Source organism: Gavialis gangeticus, unplaced genomic scaffold, assembly GCF_001723915.1.
Source record: "Gavialis gangeticus isolate Ggan-Ray unplaced genomic scaffold, GavGan_comp1, whole genome shotgun sequence".
Classification (NCBI taxonomy): domain Eukaryota; kingdom Metazoa; phylum Chordata; order Crocodylia; family Gavialidae; genus Gavialis; species Gavialis gangeticus.
Window position 1 is genome coordinate 148,069,812 of NW_017729022.1, and position 17,938 is coordinate 148,087,749.

The 17,938-nt window shown below is 39.2% G+C and overlaps 1 protein-coding gene across 2 annotated transcripts in view; it reads right to left on the reverse strand.

Moving 5' to 3' along the window:
• Positions 1-17,938, reverse strand: part of PPP1R21 (protein phosphatase 1 regulatory subunit 21) — a 49,395-nt gene that overhangs the window by 20,146 nt on the left and 11,311 nt on the right. For both annotated transcript variants that reach the window (XR_002097042.1, XM_019516302.1), the window contains exons 4-15: positions 15,595-15,696; positions 14,558-14,722; positions 14,401-14,459; positions 11,679-11,773; positions 9,151-9,203; positions 7,734-7,883; positions 6,377-6,478; positions 6,193-6,281; positions 5,043-5,179; positions 4,162-4,254; positions 1,836-1,963; positions 1,293-1,445 (exon numbers count right to left, since the gene is read on the reverse strand). Coding sequence is in view for 1 of the 2 variants with exons in the window: in XM_019516302.1 (XP_019371847.1) it covers positions 1,293-1,445; positions 1,836-1,963; positions 4,162-4,254; positions 5,043-5,179; positions 6,193-6,281; positions 6,377-6,478; positions 7,734-7,883; positions 9,151-9,203; positions 11,679-11,773; positions 14,401-14,459; positions 14,558-14,722; positions 15,595-15,696 (1,326 nt within the window). In the remaining variant the exon portion in view is untranslated. The remainder of the gene's footprint in view (positions 1-1,292; positions 1,446-1,835; positions 1,964-4,161; positions 4,255-5,042; positions 5,180-6,192; positions 6,282-6,376; positions 6,479-7,733; positions 7,884-9,150; positions 9,204-11,678; positions 11,774-14,400; positions 14,460-14,557; positions 14,723-15,594; positions 15,697-17,938) is intronic.

The following is a 17,938-nucleotide window of genomic DNA, read 5'->3' on the forward strand; positions in this document are numbered from 1 at the left end:
GCGGTCTGAGTTCCAAACAAACAATATATAATCAATTAAAATGCTTAGTATAGGTCATGTGCCAGTTCAAAGTTCATTTGATTAGAAAACAACTTAACTGAAACGACAGCTAAATTTGTCAGCAGTCTTAAGTAACAGCAGCAGTAATAAAGATTAACAGAAAGACTTTGGGGAGATGTAGCTATACTCTATTATTTTGGCTTCTATCGTTATTTGGAGAGCACTGTTTAGTCCTTTTATACAAAGGAATCTCCACCCATTTCATCCCTTTTTTTTGGTTGCTGGATCCATTAAGACCACTGACAGACATTCAGTTAAAGGTATGATGGGATCCAACCAGCAACTCCAACAATTGTGCCTCCTGCCATGCCACACATTCATGCCAGGACATGCAATTTTGGGATCAGGAAATCAGGTCCCAATCAAGCCCTATTTGCCAGTGCAGGGGGAGCCCAGGATCAAGATTCTATGCTCCCCCTACACTGACAAGCAGGGCACAATTGAGGTCTGAACCAGCAAAGGTGCCCAACAATCAGGTGCTTGTTGGTTGGCTCTGGGGACCCACCAGGTTGGAGTCACTGGAGCAGCTACCAATCAGCTAATCACTGGCTGAACTAGGACTGCACCAGGACTTAAACACGCCACAGTACAATCCCTGCGAACTGACAATCAGCTGATCAATGACAGGTAGGGACGACACCAGGGCCCATTCAAGCCCTGGTACACTCCACCTGGCCACATATTTATTTTGAGGTGCAATGGAAACCAGTCACAAAATTATTATAAATTTTCTATGTAATAATTTTGTGGATGGCTTTGCTTTTTGTCACACTATTAACTGTGTGAATGTCTGGCTAGATTACACTTTAAGATGCAATTAACTGGTTAATCGCATATTAAGTGTAACATCTGCCACAGACCTAACAGTTTCCAGTCCCTACACAGTGGAACTACATGTGGAATATGAATGTTCCTCACCTTATGGTCCTGATTTCATTCAGAAAGAGAAAGCTAATACATCTTCCCAGGAACCCAGCAGTTGATCGTGATGCAAAAATCTAATAAACAGCAGAGTCAGTACCTGCTTGCAGTCTCATTTCTGAGTCTTTCTAGCAACTGCGTGCTCTGCAAACTTCCTTCCAACATTATTTCCATAACAATCCTGTTTAGGTGCTTATGGTCAAGAAGAGTTCAATCCAGATGACATCCCAATTAAAAGGACACTCATGTCCAACATAACAGAATTGTTGTACTTCACTTTCCTTTTCTGAGCATTCTAGCTAAATACATACCTTCTTTAAAGATTTCATGTAGGCCACTGCTTTCTTCTTGTACTGAAGCATACACTCAGCTGATAGAGGGCTGATGAACTCTGTTCCTCCCTTTGGCCCATAGCTCAATGAAGCAGTGAAGTGGTCCAAGTTGTTGCTAAAGAATGAAGCAATCTAGACATGTCAAGATAGAGTTTATTTTAAATAGAAAATATGGCACACACCAAAACAGCTACTTCAAAAAGAAACAGAACATTCAGTGGGACTGAAGTTCATGGCAGAGCAGCAAACACAGATAAAGGGGCTCTGAAGAACTGCTACCCAGGTGCCACTATCAAGTGGCAGATCACCTTTTAAATATGCACCTTTGGATGATATCAAAAATGCATCAACACTGCAAACATTCAAACAACTTTTGAAATGAGGGCTAAATATAGCTTGGAATAAATCAGATCTTTATGTACTTAGTGACTTCCTGCAATCTTAATGTACTTGCTTAACTTTTTCAAAAGATTTTTAAATACAGATTCATGATTCCATCATGTTATGGCTAAGCAACATTACCTTGCCTGCTCCATTTGTTAAAGCCACCACAGATGATAAGATGCAGTCATTTGTAGTTATAAGTTTCTGCGTGGCTGTTGGAAGCTCATGTTCTAAGGTAGCTTTCTGAGTGTAGTGCTTGGAAATTTCTAAAATGAAAAGCAAATTAAGGTGTAGTAACTGTCTACATATTACATCACACAATAAAAGCCCTTTGAAATGCTCACAGGTAAGGAAGGCAGCCATTTAAATTGTGCAAATACCTCCAATCATTTGCACAGTTCCAAGGATTTCAATATTAAAAAGGCACTTAGTTCAATTTAAGCATGCTGGCTAGGTTATGAAGGACCGGCCTGTTCTCAAAGTACTGGCACCTCATTAAGGCTCCTTATCCTGTTACTCAAGAGCACCTTGTTTCTAGAAGCAGCCTCCAAATTCACAGGATCTAGCCAGCTTCAACGATGCTAGCAGCACAGTATTCACAGCAAATGAAAAGGGCTACAAGAATTTAACATCAGGCAAGTTTCTGAGCACCAAACAAGTGTGCTGCATGCAGCTGTACTCTTACCTGTCATGCTGTCCACACCTAAGCAAATCTTTATTTTCAAATCCAATCAATGTTTCTTCTTCCTTTCCTCAGCCTCTGAATCTCTCTCCCCTTTTGCTAGGTTGTAACTATTTTACCGTAAACATGATTTGTATGAAAGATTAATCTGGGTACTTCTAAGGCCAGTCCTCCATTGCTGTAGAACAAATGCCTCAGTTTATGCTCAGTAAAATCCAGAGAAGTCTGGCATTAATTCCATTTAAGAAGCTAAACTGTGCGCTGTACCCCACACTTCATGGCCAGATTGCCAAAGGGACTGTCATCCCCACACTGGGCTTCTAAAAATGCACGAAAGAGCTGCTATTGTTCTCAGTTTAGGATGGGATCATCCTCAACTCTTCCCCTGACTTCAATACAAGTTCCAGCCCCTGACAGCTTACCAGGTACTGGGCATTTTTAGAAACCAAATCCTAAACAAAAAAATGACTTGCTTTGTCCTGTGGGTAAAATATTTATACTGAGTTAAATATCTAGCTACTTTTTCTGAACTATGCTTATGTGGGAAATCCAATCCCAAACCATCTACATAGCTTTTCATAATGTTATTTCTCCTTTGCACCCTAGTCTTCGCTTGGTAGGCAAGCAATCCCTTAGTCTCTCTAAATAAGTGTGCCTGTGCTTCTCAAGATGTTTATACAACTGTTGTGTCACTGATCATTTGTCCAGGTGGTAAAGAGTATATATATAAAAAAAGTAAGATGAACCAGCAATCTCAACATTTTAAAAGACAAGAACTCTGTAGTATATAACAACACTGTTAGCAGTTTACCACTAAAACTGAACATTAAATATTACCTCATTTAAGATTATAGACGGGTATATGTTGATGATAAGAGCTGATTAGGATACAGTATCAAACTAAGTCACTAAGCTTACCTCTCCTCACTGGCAACAAAAAACTTAACAGCCAAACATGCCATTAGAGAGGTAATTAGTTATGGCAGTCTGTAGTTAGGCAGACTTCTGCACTGTCCTCACGTACTGTAAAACAGCCCTTATCCTGCAGAGTTAAGAACTGCCTCCCCCCTCTAAGTTAGTGACCAACTAGCACTGTTTAATGGGAAAAAAAAACAGTCCCATAGACAGTACTGTCTACTCAGAGATAACTATGGTTTCAGAGAGAAAGTTAGGAATGCCAGCACCAAGGCTGAGCAGATCTTAAGTTTCTCAGTTATTTACAAACTAAGTTCAGGGGGAAAAAAACAAGCAAAAGACACCCTTTAGTTTCAAATGGCTAAGACTAAATCAGTTATGAATTGCATTGACCCACAATTACAGACTTCACAAGTGGGTACACTGCGTATTATTTTCATAAGAGCAAACAGAGCACTGATATTATAAAAATGCTGCCCTCTGAACCACCCAGAACACTAGTCTAATACCAACTCACAAAAACAAAGCAGAATGGCACAGCAGCACAACAGGCATATACAACCCTACAGACCAAATTATGTTGGTAGGTTTTTGGTTCTTTTGGATGTAAACTGTGCCCATTTACAAAACTATGGTCTCTAAATAGCGGAAACTGGGGGAAGAGGAGCAGGGAACAAATCAGCCTGGCTAAACTGCATAACTTTCTCCCTTATTTGCCGTCTACCAGAGATACAAGGCACAGATGGGCCTGTCTTCTGACTCAGCATTTCTTATGTTACTGCATGTGTGTGCGTGTATACATATTCCCTACTTTACAGAATTAAACTGTGGTCTACTTCAAAAGTTTTACCACTTAACTGGTCTCACCTTTCATAACTTCATGAAATTCATGAAGCCCTGCAGCAATGTTGGCAAATACTGAACCATAATTTGTCCGAAGCAGCCCTTCTGCTTTTACACCTAAAACAAAATGAAAAAAGTGAAAATAGATTTTATGATCAAGTTAAAAAAAAAAGTTTCATCCTAAAAATAATCTGGTTTCTGAATAGCAGGACTACCTGTAGGAGATTTCAATTTCTGGTACCATGGAAGATGGACTTGTGTTGATTAAATGAATTAACACCTAAAAAAAGTTAACGCCATTTTGGCTAACCTCAAGCAAGTCAAAGACTGCCAAACTTCAGATTTCTCTCAGACATTGCTATTATAGAAGATTAGACAATGCAACACTGACATAGCTATTTTAATATGGCCCTAGAAGCCACTTTTGTCCCACCAAAAGTTCAGGTCAATTCACAAATCAAAATATAAGTAGACAAATTGTCTTGGATTCTATACGTTTCATATTGAGTTTAGATAGTATAGAATATTGCATGTATACACAACTATCATCGAAAATTAAGCTGGTTTGGGGCACACTTTGTTTTTTTCTGGAAGCTGAATTGGAATGATGAATACTTTTGTTCCAAAGACTGAATACTCTAGTACTGGCTTAAAAAAAACCACAAGAGAAAAAAATACAAAGAACAAGCATCAAGTACACGAAGAACTCATAGCCCATTTAATCTTTTCTTCTACAAGGTATATTTACAGACTTGTAGGTCTATAAATATTTTATACTTCTAGGAAAGCATGAGTTGTCATGTACAAGTCCTTTTTGTTTCATATTTCAAAGGTAAAACTGGTCCAAAAATGGGACACATTAGCACCCTTCACTTTTCCAGAGTGGAGCCAAAACAGACACTTACTTGGTAAGGCAAGAAGGCTAATGTACACGTTTAACTTCTCAAAGATGGCAGTCATCTTTTTCATATCATTGTGTAGCTCCAAATTCCTAGCTCTTAATGCAGCTGTGCAAAGAGAAGATTCACACTCTTCTTCCAAACTAGGAACATATGAATTTATTTTTAAAACTGAGTGGGTATATAGTCCAGCAAATAGATGATTTTCAGAAAAGATTTTGATAAAACTTAGACAGCACTAGGAACGTTTGAGTCAGAAAAGACAAGTGACAGAAGTGAGTTGAAACTTATTTTAAGGATCAACTAAAAATTCAAATAATATGGGGTTATTCACCATCTTCCACAAACTTGTTATTACTTTGCTACTGAAGATAATTATCAACATAGCGCTTAGGAGCCCAGATAATGTATCAATACATTACCATGGAAAATGTTATGGAGCTATCAGTGGGCGGGGTATTCCCCGATCCATTTGAAAACCTTCTGCTATACCAATAAACTGGTTGCACTTTTTTGTGGGAGTGGTGAGGGATGGGGCACAGAGCAGGGACAGGGAGACCTCCAGCATGCCTCTTTTCTTCCCTCAGCCAAATAACAGTTTGGGATTGTTTTCTCATCATAACCAATGGAACAGAATATGGCCTCTGCACTGAAATAAATAGAGAACATGAGACAAGATCTGTAAAAAGAGAGAGGCATGCACAAGTCTGTCTCTATCTCTCTCTCTTTTTTTTTTTTTTGTAAAGAAAGACATGCTGGCTACAATGATACAATTATCGCATGACATCCAAAATTGGGAGAGAACCAGGAAGTCCAGGATCTCAGTAGGCTGAAATTCAAATTGATTCTACTGCTGCCAAATTTCATGATTCTGCCACAAGGCTCATGCTATTTTTATTTTTCTAAAGGCCTGGTTATGAGCATTGAGAATCTTGGCATTTTTTAAGTAAAGTTTCTAGACTTCCTGGGTGTGGGAAAAAGAGGTAAAATGCCTGACAACTGTGGCCCATCTGTGGCATAAAGAGACTCACTGGAAAAACCACTATTTTGTTTTAAAAACAAAACAGAAACACTGCTTACTCCATCTGTGAGCAATTCAGTAATGCATTTAGAATCTAGAACTCCAATTTAACAGGCCAAAAGAAAAAAAAAGTACCTTTTTAACTGATAAGGAAGAATCTTTCTGAGAAAACATATGTATGTAGATAAGTGTTCTGAAAAGGCTTTCAATTTCACAGTTGTTTCCTAAGAAAAAGATAATAATGTACATAAGAGGTATTTGCACAGTAAAGATCTGCTTTTCATCAAGAAAAAAAAAAAAAGAGGATAAAAACCGTTACCAGCACAGTCACAGTATCTTCTGTAATACTCTCAAACAAGTGAAGCATTCCTTCCTCCAGGGGGCGAACATAGGATGCATTTTCATGAAGATACTGCGAGAACTGAATATAAAAACAGATTTATGTGGCATTTTCTGAGGCCTTTTACAAACCTTCTCCAGATTAAACAACTTAATATTTAACATCAATAACACCTTCCAGCTTGAAAAATCCCCAGGGATTTCACAAAGATGTGCAGCCACCTCTGTAGGGCACTGGACTCTACCACTATTATAAGGAGATACGTAGGTAAAGGAAGAACAGGGGCCCTGAGTATCGAGACAAGCCCCTACATAGAGGCAGGGGAGATCATTTTAATAGTCATGCATAGCACACAGAACCCTCTTACTTTTTTAAAAACACAGTAAGTCTTTGTTTAAGTCTTTTTAAAAGTCTCTTTAAAATGTTCTGACAACAACTTTCTTATTCTGCAGGTATCTTCTTCAGAACAAATATGATTTTAATGTGCATTTTTATTAGGTGATAACAATTATACATAAGAACAGTAACAGTGGCTTTAGACTGTCATGATCCCATATAATTTAGCAAAAATCTGCTGAACAGATGTATTTTTATGCTCATAAGCAGCAGATTTTTTTTCCTAAAGTATTTTTAGTTTATAAACATATACAATAGCACCCAATCAAATGTGCTCTATGGGTCCTACAATAAATAAATAAAATTATGTAGAAATGTAGTGTTGACAAATAAAAGGAAAGCGATGCTTATCTACCATGCATGCATGGAAAAACATGGATTGAATTAAGGGGAACTGACAAAATTAAGGACTGTTAGAGTAACATTATAGCCATGATGCTCCAGGAATTATGCAAGAGGCAAGGATCACTCAGGGCAATACTTTACTGGACCAACTGCACAGCTGGGACAGAGTTAAACAAGTTTTCAAATGTAAGATCTGAAGAAGAATGTCTTGTGTTCAAGAATTTGTCTAACTCTGGATTAACTATGTAGTTGGTCCAACAAACAACATCACCCTAAGAAATCCTTGCTTCTCACAAATCTAAGGATGAAGCACAAATATTTTAATGTTTGGTAGGAACACACTTTTTACCACTATATTATGTCAGAGAGTGAAGGCACAGGGATAAGGGGGAAAAAATGCCAATTTGTAATCAGACCCTCCCCCACAACCAAGAACTCGCATCATGGTAACATTCCTTGACCTAGGAAAGGCTACTCCCTCAGAAACTTGCCAGTACTGTTCCCCAATAAGGGTCAAAAGACAACCTTCCCACAAAAATGTTTAGAGATACCTTCTAATTTCTGAACAGTATTAGCCAAAGTCGGTCAAATTTACCTTCTGATTTAGTGGTGATATAGTGTCTGTGGCAGAATCAATGGGAAAGATCTGAACTCTTTGTTCCGTGTAAGTATGAAAGTTCAGAAGAGCAGTCACAAGATCATGAACAAAAGCAAGTGCCTGTCCAGCAAGGTCTCGCAACTTTAGCTTAAAAAAAAAAAAAAAAGTTAAATAAGTCTCTAAATAAAATTTATTAAGGGTATGTTTTATTAGCTACAGCTTTCATAAAGTCTGCTTTTGTAGAGATTGCTGCCTAAAATATATGACACAGACTTAAGAACTTAGCCACTTATATTTTTAATGCACATCTTAATGTGTGGGTAGCAGAACTAATAACCCACCTAAAATTGTATAGCACTTCTCTAAGAATGCTTTTATACCAGGCAGCATTGCAAACATTAAAACTAGAGTCAACAAATTAGTATGCATCTGGTTTTGTACTACAGGGTCAGTCTGTTAACCTCACAGTCCCATACGCCTGTAAGGGAGATTGCTTCTCGTACTGATTCCGTTAGTCCCTAGCACTGAGCAATAACTGGAAACTAGTCAAATCTCAGCCACAAAATAGGACAACAAGTTCATGGCTATATTCTGCAACTGATGTTGCATTCAGCAGTTCCTCTTCCCTTTCTTAACCCCAGCAGTACTGTACAACAGGCCTGTGTGAAGTGGGTAGTATTCACTTTGGATTCGGTCGATTTGGGGGACAGCAATTCAATTCGCTTCCACGAGCCCCCCCAAACCCTGAGGCCACTGCAGGGGCTGGTGAGTCCAGGTGGGTTTTTTTGGTGCTGTTTTTTTTTTTCCTTAAAGGGCCAGAGTTGGGGCAGGCAGGGTAGCCATGGAAGGGCTGGGACAGCAGGGGGGAGGGGGGGAGGCAGGCTCATGCAGAGCCCCCCCACATGGTGTGGGACAGTGTGGGGCAGCAGGGATGACCCCCCCGCCTGGCAGCATCTGGTGAGTCAGGGCTCCCCCATACAAAGTACAGGGAGCTGGGGTGGGCTTCAAATCTATTCAGACTTTTATACTGGTTCCCTGAATTGATTCGGATTTGGAGATTTGGCCACCGAATCGGGCCAAATCTCCTCCAAATCAAATCAGCGCCCAAAGCTTCATACAGTTCTACTATACAAACCATATGAATCCACACCTTCAATGATAAACTGGGAACAAGAGACACATAACCATTAGGCAAGGACAAATGGATTGGATATAGTCAATAGCTTTTCTGATACCAGAGAGAAGCCCTGAAGACAACATGATGCTCACCTCACAGCAACAGAAACTTCATAGCTATACTTTTAAGTTGCAACTGTTGCGTTCCCAAATCTTGTGCATATCTGCACCTATCTTAAGTCCCCATATTTATGGCAAAAGACCTTTGCAATATGAAGCCATATAAAAAGCTACTTACTTGATATCTTTTGTTGTGCAATGGTACATTCAGAGCATTATAATAACTAGATTCTACAAGACAAAAAAAACCTGACAGTTACATATGGACTTTTGGGTTTTCTCTCTTTTCAGCAGCAGCTCTGTGCCAAATGTATTTGTTTTAAATAAAGTGGCATGTTTCAGTAATGCAGATTAAATGCTTAGGTTCATAAATTTTTCATAGTTAATGAGATTTGCCACAATTTGAGAGTAAAAACCTGTCACTGACTAACAACTCTTTTTACTTATTCTTTGTTTGTAATTCTCTCTTGTGCTTCATCAAAAAGAATAAATCAGCTAGCTCATGCCTAATATCAAAGAAATTATTCCAGGTGGGAGAAATGTAAAAACCCATCACTAATTTACAAGCAGGTTTTATCAACAGATACATGTGGCACTTTCAAATATATGCACATTCAAAGCCAACAATGTTTATTAAAAGATATAGTGATTTTGTTTTTATTTGACCATGGGTTCAGAGAAGCATTTTAATATTCCCCGTCCATTTTGTTGGAAACAGCCATGTTTTAAATCAATTTCCCCATAAACAGGAAAAAGTTACCCCCACCCCCACTGATACCTCATACTTCAGAAGGAAAGCCACACATGTACTGAAGCAAAAACATAGCGAACACACCACTCTTCCAAAGATTGGACAGCAATGAGTGGTTTCGGTTTACACCTGGGGTGTAACACTCACCTGACCCCACCAGCCTGATGAGTGGCCCCAGACCTGTCCATGGGCTGGATGAAGAGCAGATGACCAGTTTTGTGGGCAGGATCAGGTTTACAATTCCTCCTGGCCCCTCACATGCTGGATCCATGCCAGCAGTCCCTGGTCTGGATGGATTGGGACCGCAACACATGTGGTGCCTGCTCCAGCCAGTCCAGGGTGGATGCTGCATACATGGGTCCTGGCCTGGCTAAAGCAGGTGCCATGTGTGGCACAGTCCCAAGCCAGCAAAGCAGGCACCATAACTGGCACACAGGGGACCCATGGGGGTTCTTCAACGCCTGTAGGCTAGATCCAGTGCCCACTCTAAAGTAAGAGATTTGGGAGACCTGCTCCTTCCTGCCAGATTGAGCATATCTAGACTGGCCCCACACAGAACCAGCATTGGGGGCTGGATGACATAGCCCATGAGTTTCATCTTTGACACCCCTGGTTCACACCATGGTGATTCAAATGAGCTAGCACTATCCAAAGATATCAGACCTGCTTTCAACAGGCAGCAAGGAAACAAAGGCTGGTTAGGAAAGCAAATTTCACCTGTGTGAAAAGGGTTTTTTTGGGAGAGGTTGGGAAGGGTCTCTAAACAGGACAAAGCACCAAAGCCTCAAGAGCGGTCACAAAAAGTATCTGTGCAGCTTCGCTCTATGTTTTGAAAAAGCCAGATCATCCTCACCCTGAAATGTTACATCATTTCAAAGAGTAAAATATGCTTCTTTGCCTCCCAGGCTGCCTGGAAACCTGAAGGCCCCAGTTCTAGGACAGTCTACCAGATGATCTTCCAGAAAGCCCCAGGCTCTTCAAGAGGCCAACTTCCCAGATTTTCAGAAACTAATTTGATTAGGGAAAGGTTAAGGGCAATTTGCCCAGGTCAGGGCTCCTTGTCCCAGGCCTGAAACATTTTCTACAGAGCACCGTTAATTAAAATATCTATTTGTGGAAGAATAAAATAGCTTAAATTTTTGTTAAGTTGTAAAAGAGGCTCTGCTATAACCTGGAGGATTAATCATGCCTTTCTGTCTTGGGCAAGAGGAAAGTGGGGCAGAGAAGAAAATACAGCAGAGTTCTGAGTGAAACAGACGGACTAGCCCTATGACTAGTCCAGGTTCAGTGGTTGAATCTACTTCCTCAAACAGGGGAAGAGGAGAAAAACACCATGAAAATCATAAGGCCTGCTTAAGAACCTGAGAGACTGGATCAGGGCTTAGAAAATACAGAAGAATTCAGCTTGAATTTCCTACTGTTGATGAAATTCAAGTAAGGACAAAGCACCCGTGGGAAAAGGACACATTACATCTAAATGACTGTTTGCTCGTTTGAAATGTAACACCCTTACACATTAATACGGGCAAGAGTTGTCGACAAAGAAACTGTGGCCGAGGAATGGTTTCCCATTGATCCTAGGCAAGCTGACAGACTGCCATTACTAAATTAAAGTTTGTCTGTGGGACACTGAAGCTAGGTCTTTATTTGGAAATTCTGTAATGCCATATGAAAATAGGGTTTTCCAGCAGTAATTTAACAAGCACATTTCCCTTGCCAGAGAGATTTCTTGGCTACAACTATGTAAAGAACTCTCTTTGGGAGGATATGGGGCAATCCTGTTAATCAATCAATGCTCCCTATCAAAGTTAAGTTGATCAGCTAGACAAACTCTAGTTATTTTGAATAGAGGCAGTTCAGACAGCTGGCTTCCTGTTTCTTGGGATACAATGCCTACTAATATCACAAGGAAAGAATTTCCTTCAGCTGAATGGCCAAGAAAATGCAGTACCTACTTGTGTCATTGAAAGGTACTTTTTCACTGATGATGGATAAAGATTCATCCAATCGACTGCCCAAATCTGTATGAAGATTCTTCAACTGCTGCTGGCTGGATTAAAAAAAAAAAAAGTAATATCATCCTATGCAAGTAAATCAGTAATGTGTGAGTTATACCTTAACTTGTTGTTCCCTACAGTCAGCAAAAAAACCCTTTTTTTCCCTCCCAGAAGTTGTGAGTAAGGAAAAACAGGGATGGTGGGACTTTGACCTTTATCAAAATGAAAAAAGCAATCTAAATTATAAAAGTTCTTGATTTCTACCTCACACCCAGCGCAATAAGTGCAAGAAAAGCCAGAGCATTCTGGTTTTCTGGAGAACTTTAGGCTTTACTCTTAGTCATAATTTATCAAGTAAGTTTCTAAGCTGCATATAGAATATATACATTGTATAAGAAAAGCTAGTTGTACCCTAAAGCTGTACCCTTTACAGTGCACTGGAAAAACACTAGCTAACTCTAATCCTAAATCTGTAACCACCTTCTAGGATTGATAATTAAGTAAATGTCTGTGTATGTTGTGTAATGTTTTGAAATACTTACGGCAGTTTTCTACATTCTGTCTTTTGTGGGGTTAATCTAGTGGCTGTACTTCAAAAAACAAAAAGAAACCGTTGGCTGTGACTGCCAAATACTAGGGGGTACCAGATTCTGGAAACAGTCCATGCGAGCACAATTCATATAATCTTTCTGGCTTTTTCTACATGTATGTTTTCATTAAATTTACTCCTGAAAGTCTGCTGTTTTCAGTCCAAACTCCACACCTTACCCACCCTAGTTCTGGTATTTGTTATTCCTAAAAACTGATCCTCCAGTTTAAATCTAATACTTCGCAATTCCTTGTTTATTTCATCATCTGTAAAGCAAACAAGGAATGGACACAACAGTTTAATATACTTAATCCTGGAAGTACTGGGCACCACCACAAAGGGGCAAGAAAAATGTAGGCACAGATCAATGAGTAGTTTGGGCTATTTAGTTTTGAAGAAAGGATCTGCTTAAAGAACAGTGAAAACAAATTGCATGAAAACTCTGTAGAACACAAATGGAAATGTGTTAATAAACTGAAAGGTAAAGATAACTTGCAAGAGAAACAAAATAGCTCTTTTCTACATTTCTTTATGAGATAAAAAAATTCAAACTTTCTTAGAAGTGGAGAGAATCTAACTCCTGAGGAATCAAATCTTGAGGAATTTGGGACCTGGTGACTGTCTATAAACTCACTAGGGGGAACCAGAAGGGTTTGGGAGAGACCTTGTTTCCCCTAGCGCCCCCTGGCATAACAAGGAATAACGGCCATAAGTTGTTGGAGAGTAGGTTTAGATTAGACATCCGTAAGAACTACTTCACAGTTAGGGCGGCTAGGATCTGGAACCAACTTCCAAGGGAAGTAGTGCTGGCTCCTACCCTGGGGGTCTTTAAGAAGAGGCTTGATGCCTACCTAGCTAGAGTCATTTGAGCCCAGTTTTTCTCCTGTCCAGGCAGGGGGTCGGACTTGAAGATTTACAAGGTCCCTTCCGACCCTACTTCTTCTATGAAAACAACCCCCACCCCCAGACTTGTCCTCCCTAGTTTTTGTGAAAGAGGTCCCTAGGATTTCAACTATATTTTCTAAGCCTGCTCCAATTCAGCTAGAAAACGATCGTAGGCAGACGTGTTTCATTATTAATGAAGCTGGCCTTTCTGCCAAGTGTGTATTAGATATTGGGTTAAAAAAAACCCCAAACAAACAAACCAACCCCCAAGTGTAGTACAAAAACTCTTTCCTTCCCAAATCCTAGAGGCCATCTTTTTGGGATGTCACAAGTTCACTAATTATCCAGTCAACACAGAGTCCAGGAAAGAGGACCTTTTAATTTTAATATATTGGAAAAACAACAGAGAAAGTCTTACTTCATTTTCAGACTTACATCATAAAAAGATGTCCATAGGAAAATGGCAACCATTACTTCCCTTTTCCAAGGGATGTTTAAATCAGCATCAGTTAAGTAGTCAAATGCCACAAACAGTTTAGGACATCCAAAATAACTCTGGGATTATTACGAGGAGCATTTTGTACACAATATTCAGTAACTCTGACTTAAGCAAAAGTAGATAAATTTTTATTCCCAATACGTTCACCAGATAAATGCAACTGATATTAGAAGAGTAACAAAATATTTTGGAGGAAATCTAATATTAAAAGGTGTTGAAATTTTTCTCTGGGCAGGTTTTTGAGAGCTGAGATCTGATGACACACTTTTGTCAGAAAGCTTGTTTAAAGTCCTTACTCTCTCTATACTTGACCCAAAGGACAAAAACAAGAAATACCATGAGTACACTATGAAACTAGTATTCCTCCTTGACTTTGCCCATTTGGCAGCATCACCAAACACAACTGCCTAGTTGGATACAGAAGAGAAGAGAAACCTTTACAGAAGAATTTAGTAGGTGATGAACACTGAGTTGAGCTCAGTCAGTATTTCTTTGTCCTAAATATGACAAAAAGTGGCAGATGTTTTTACTTGCTTCATAAAAATTAACAAACCACAAACTTTAACGAGCCCTCATGTTTACAAGAAAAAAAAAGTGTGTATAAGGTTGTTCTGCAGTGCCCCTACATTAAAGGAAATACATTAAAGAAATGATTAATGAAAAAATAAAGATAAGCAAGCTATTTTCCTCATGTGCAAGAAGCTTACCATTCTTCTGTTCGAAGCCTACAGTCCTTGGCTTCTCTTTCTAGTGCCTGAGACTTGATCTTTAGATATAAAAATCAGAAACCCAAAGTAAGCACAGTTACATGTAACAAGTCATTTTAAAAGCTTTTTAGGCATTAAGCACTACAGTAATGCTCACTTCTAGTTTGGCTTTATCATTCTGCAGTTTTTCAATGGTCTCCATGTATTTCCGGGTTAAACCATCTACCACTGCTTGATGCTGGGCAGCATCTGTTTCCAAAACCTCAAGCCTACTTCTTAGCTCGGCTTCTAAACGTTTGTGCTGCTCATCTGCTTCAAAGAACTAGAAAAAGAAAAAAGAAGCTCTTATTTGAAAGTTTAATTTTCTTTCAATATTTTAAAGTCACATCTATACATATTAACCTGATAGACTCCACCTATGAGAGACAGCTTAGCAAGGTAAATGTTCCCATGTAACACTGTACCACAATGGTAGTCAGAGGTATTAACTGGACAATTCTTTTTGAAAATAAACTTTAAAATAAGAATTTGGTGAATTCACAAAACCTTTTTTTGGCTGTGAAGTTGTATTTAAAGTGTTCCAAAAAGATCTGAAACAAATAGTAGTTTCCAAAAACTAAACATTATAAATTTGTTTCACAATTTTATGTAGTTTGATTGAATAATAAAGCAAAGGTCAAATCAAAGCACATTCTAACTGACGCAAAATTTATTTTTTTCCAAGGTTACAATTTACTAACATATTTCCATGTTTTGATTTTCATACCAAACCACACACAAAAAAAAAAAATCAAAATTCTGAGGTTGCCAGTAAACCAAAAACCCTATTTTGCACCTAAGTCTGCTTAAATGGGCTGTGTCAAAATATCTGACCTCCCCAAAGGCAATGAAGGATAAGGATGCTGTTACATATTCTGAATACTTTACCAATCATCATCTAATTCTAATAATTCTGTTGCTTGACACACCAACATTAATTCAACACAGAAATAATAGAACTATTTGGTGTGCACCAATGATTCAGATAACCATTAAAAGCATTTCATTCTCTATTTTCACTACAGTTCTTCTAAAATGAGAACTAAGTAGCCTGCAATTTTTTATTTATTTTTTAATAGTTCACTCCCTTTCTCCATCTCAGCTCTCACATACCAAGCTTTCTGACCAAAGGAAAATTCTTTGAGATCCACTCACTTGTATATGAAGTCTTTCATTCTCTTCTATCTTCTTTTGAAGATCTTCATTAAAGACACTTTTCTGTTCTTGACTCAACTGAGATGAAGATTCTCCACTTTTCTGAAAAGAAAAGAAAAAAATATTTCTATTTACCTATGAAACTTTTAAGGGTGCTCATTATGCTATGTGAATGCATTTAAGGTTGGGTACACATTTCTCCAAGAGAAGCAGCAATTAGCTGTTGGAGAATACGTCAGCCTGTCAAACTCTCAATATTTCTTACCACTACATACAAGTTCAATGGCTTCACCCAGATCTCTGCATCCATATAAAGGCAATTATGGGGTGTAGCATGTAGAGTTGTTTGTCATCCCCAGTCTGCAGAACAGAACAGAGAGTGTTTGTTTTCCCCATGCTTCTGGACTGGGTGTTGGTTGTAGCTAAGGCTGCAGATTTTGATGGGTGTGCCAGTTCTCCTTCTGGAATTAAAACCGAGAGACTGCTGGCTAGACAGTCTTATTTGCTACTCTGGGTGAGACTATTTGCCACATTCAGGAATCGGGAAAAATTTTTACTTTAGTAAGATGAATGTGGACCTTGGGGTCTTTTTCCTTCCTCTGTAGCAAGGCACTCAGTCCTCTTCCTTGGGTCTCCTGAGTGTAATTTAACAACCCTTGCCATAGTGGGACATTGACACCACTGGGGCCTTCCCCATGCTTTACCTTAGACAGGTTAGTGTGTTTTTGTCTTTCAGCTACAAATAAAATTGCTCAAAGACAGGGCTGTTCTGTAGTAGTTTTAGGAACAAGTTAAACAAGCACTTGTATGGGATGGTTTCAATCCTGACTTGGGTAAAAGGATAGGGCTGGATGACCTCCTGAGGTCCCCTCCAGCCCTACTTTTCTATGATAAAACTCTAAGTTGCAGTAAATAGAGAAACAGGAATGACCAAAATGGATTTTGAGGATCAAACAGTAAAAGTATACATACCCACTCCTCCTCTCCTCAAGACAGAAATGGTAAGCCTGTTTAATCACCAGGTGCTAAATAGAGTAATTATGGAAGAGAAAGATGTTGCCAAGACGCTAAATGATCTCTCTGATTACATCTTCAGAGGTTGGGGAGATACCCATTATGGACCTGCTCTTTTCTGGTAAAGAAGGTGAGGTCCTCCCAGAGAGGAAGTTGTCATAAGTAGTAGTGTTGGAACATACTGGTGACCTAGAGAGCAATACATTCTTAGGTCCAGATGGCATATACCTAGAATTCTAATATTGCAAAAGGATGTAGTAGATGAATTACGACTAAAAACCTATCCACTGTTACAGAGGACTAGAAAATAGCAACGTACCTATTGCACCTCGAGATTGTTCAGGAAATTCTAGGAACTGTTTAAGCTTTACATCTGCCTCTAGCAAATGGGCTGCAACAATTAAGATCCCCTGAAAATAATGATCCAATTGGGTCTATCTGACATCATCTGGACAAAAAAGGGAAATTAAAAACAAACAAAACCCAACTCACTAATCCTGGAATTCTCTGCATACCAAAATGAGATCTTGCTAAGCTACACTGATTTCCAAATGTCTCTAACGCGGTCCTATTGAAGTGGTTAATAAAAAAAACACATACATGTAAGCCAAGAGGCAACTTATTGTTATAAAATCAACAACTGGCTAGAATTTAGAAGCAAAGAGGAAGTCTTTGTCCTGTCAGTTTCTGTCATGGAGGAGGGTTAGACAGCAAGTTCTCAATTCTGTGCTAGTTGTTCAAATGTATTAAAAGATCTGGAATGGGGTTGCAATGAAAAAAAATGAAATTTAATGCTGACAAACATGCATCAGAGAGATACGTTGAGCAAGATTACAAGCAACCTGCATCATCTCATTATATAAATCAGTATGCCTACATGTATGTATTTTTATGGACAGAGCTTATTGGACAGGGTATTTGGTTTAACCTCTGGGACAAAGTAACTTCCATTAGTAACAAAATTTAGAGGTGCACCAATACATTGGTCTGATATCAGATCGTTACAGCATTCTAGCCCAGCCTCTGGCATGGATCTTTGAAAACTCCTGGTGCTCTGGTGAAGTGCCTGAAGACTGGAAGAAGGCCAATGTGGTGCATATCTTCAAGAAAGGGAGGAAAGTGGATCCGGCTAACTATAGGCCCATCAGCCTGACTCCTATCCCAGGGAAGATCTTAGAAAAGTTTATTAAAGAGGCCATCCTTAATGGACTGGCAGATGCTAACATCCTAAGCGACAGCCAGCACGGGTTTGTTGCATGTAGGTCTTGCTTGACCAATCTCATTTCCTTCTATGACCAGGTGACCTATCCCCTGGACAAGGGAGAAGAGA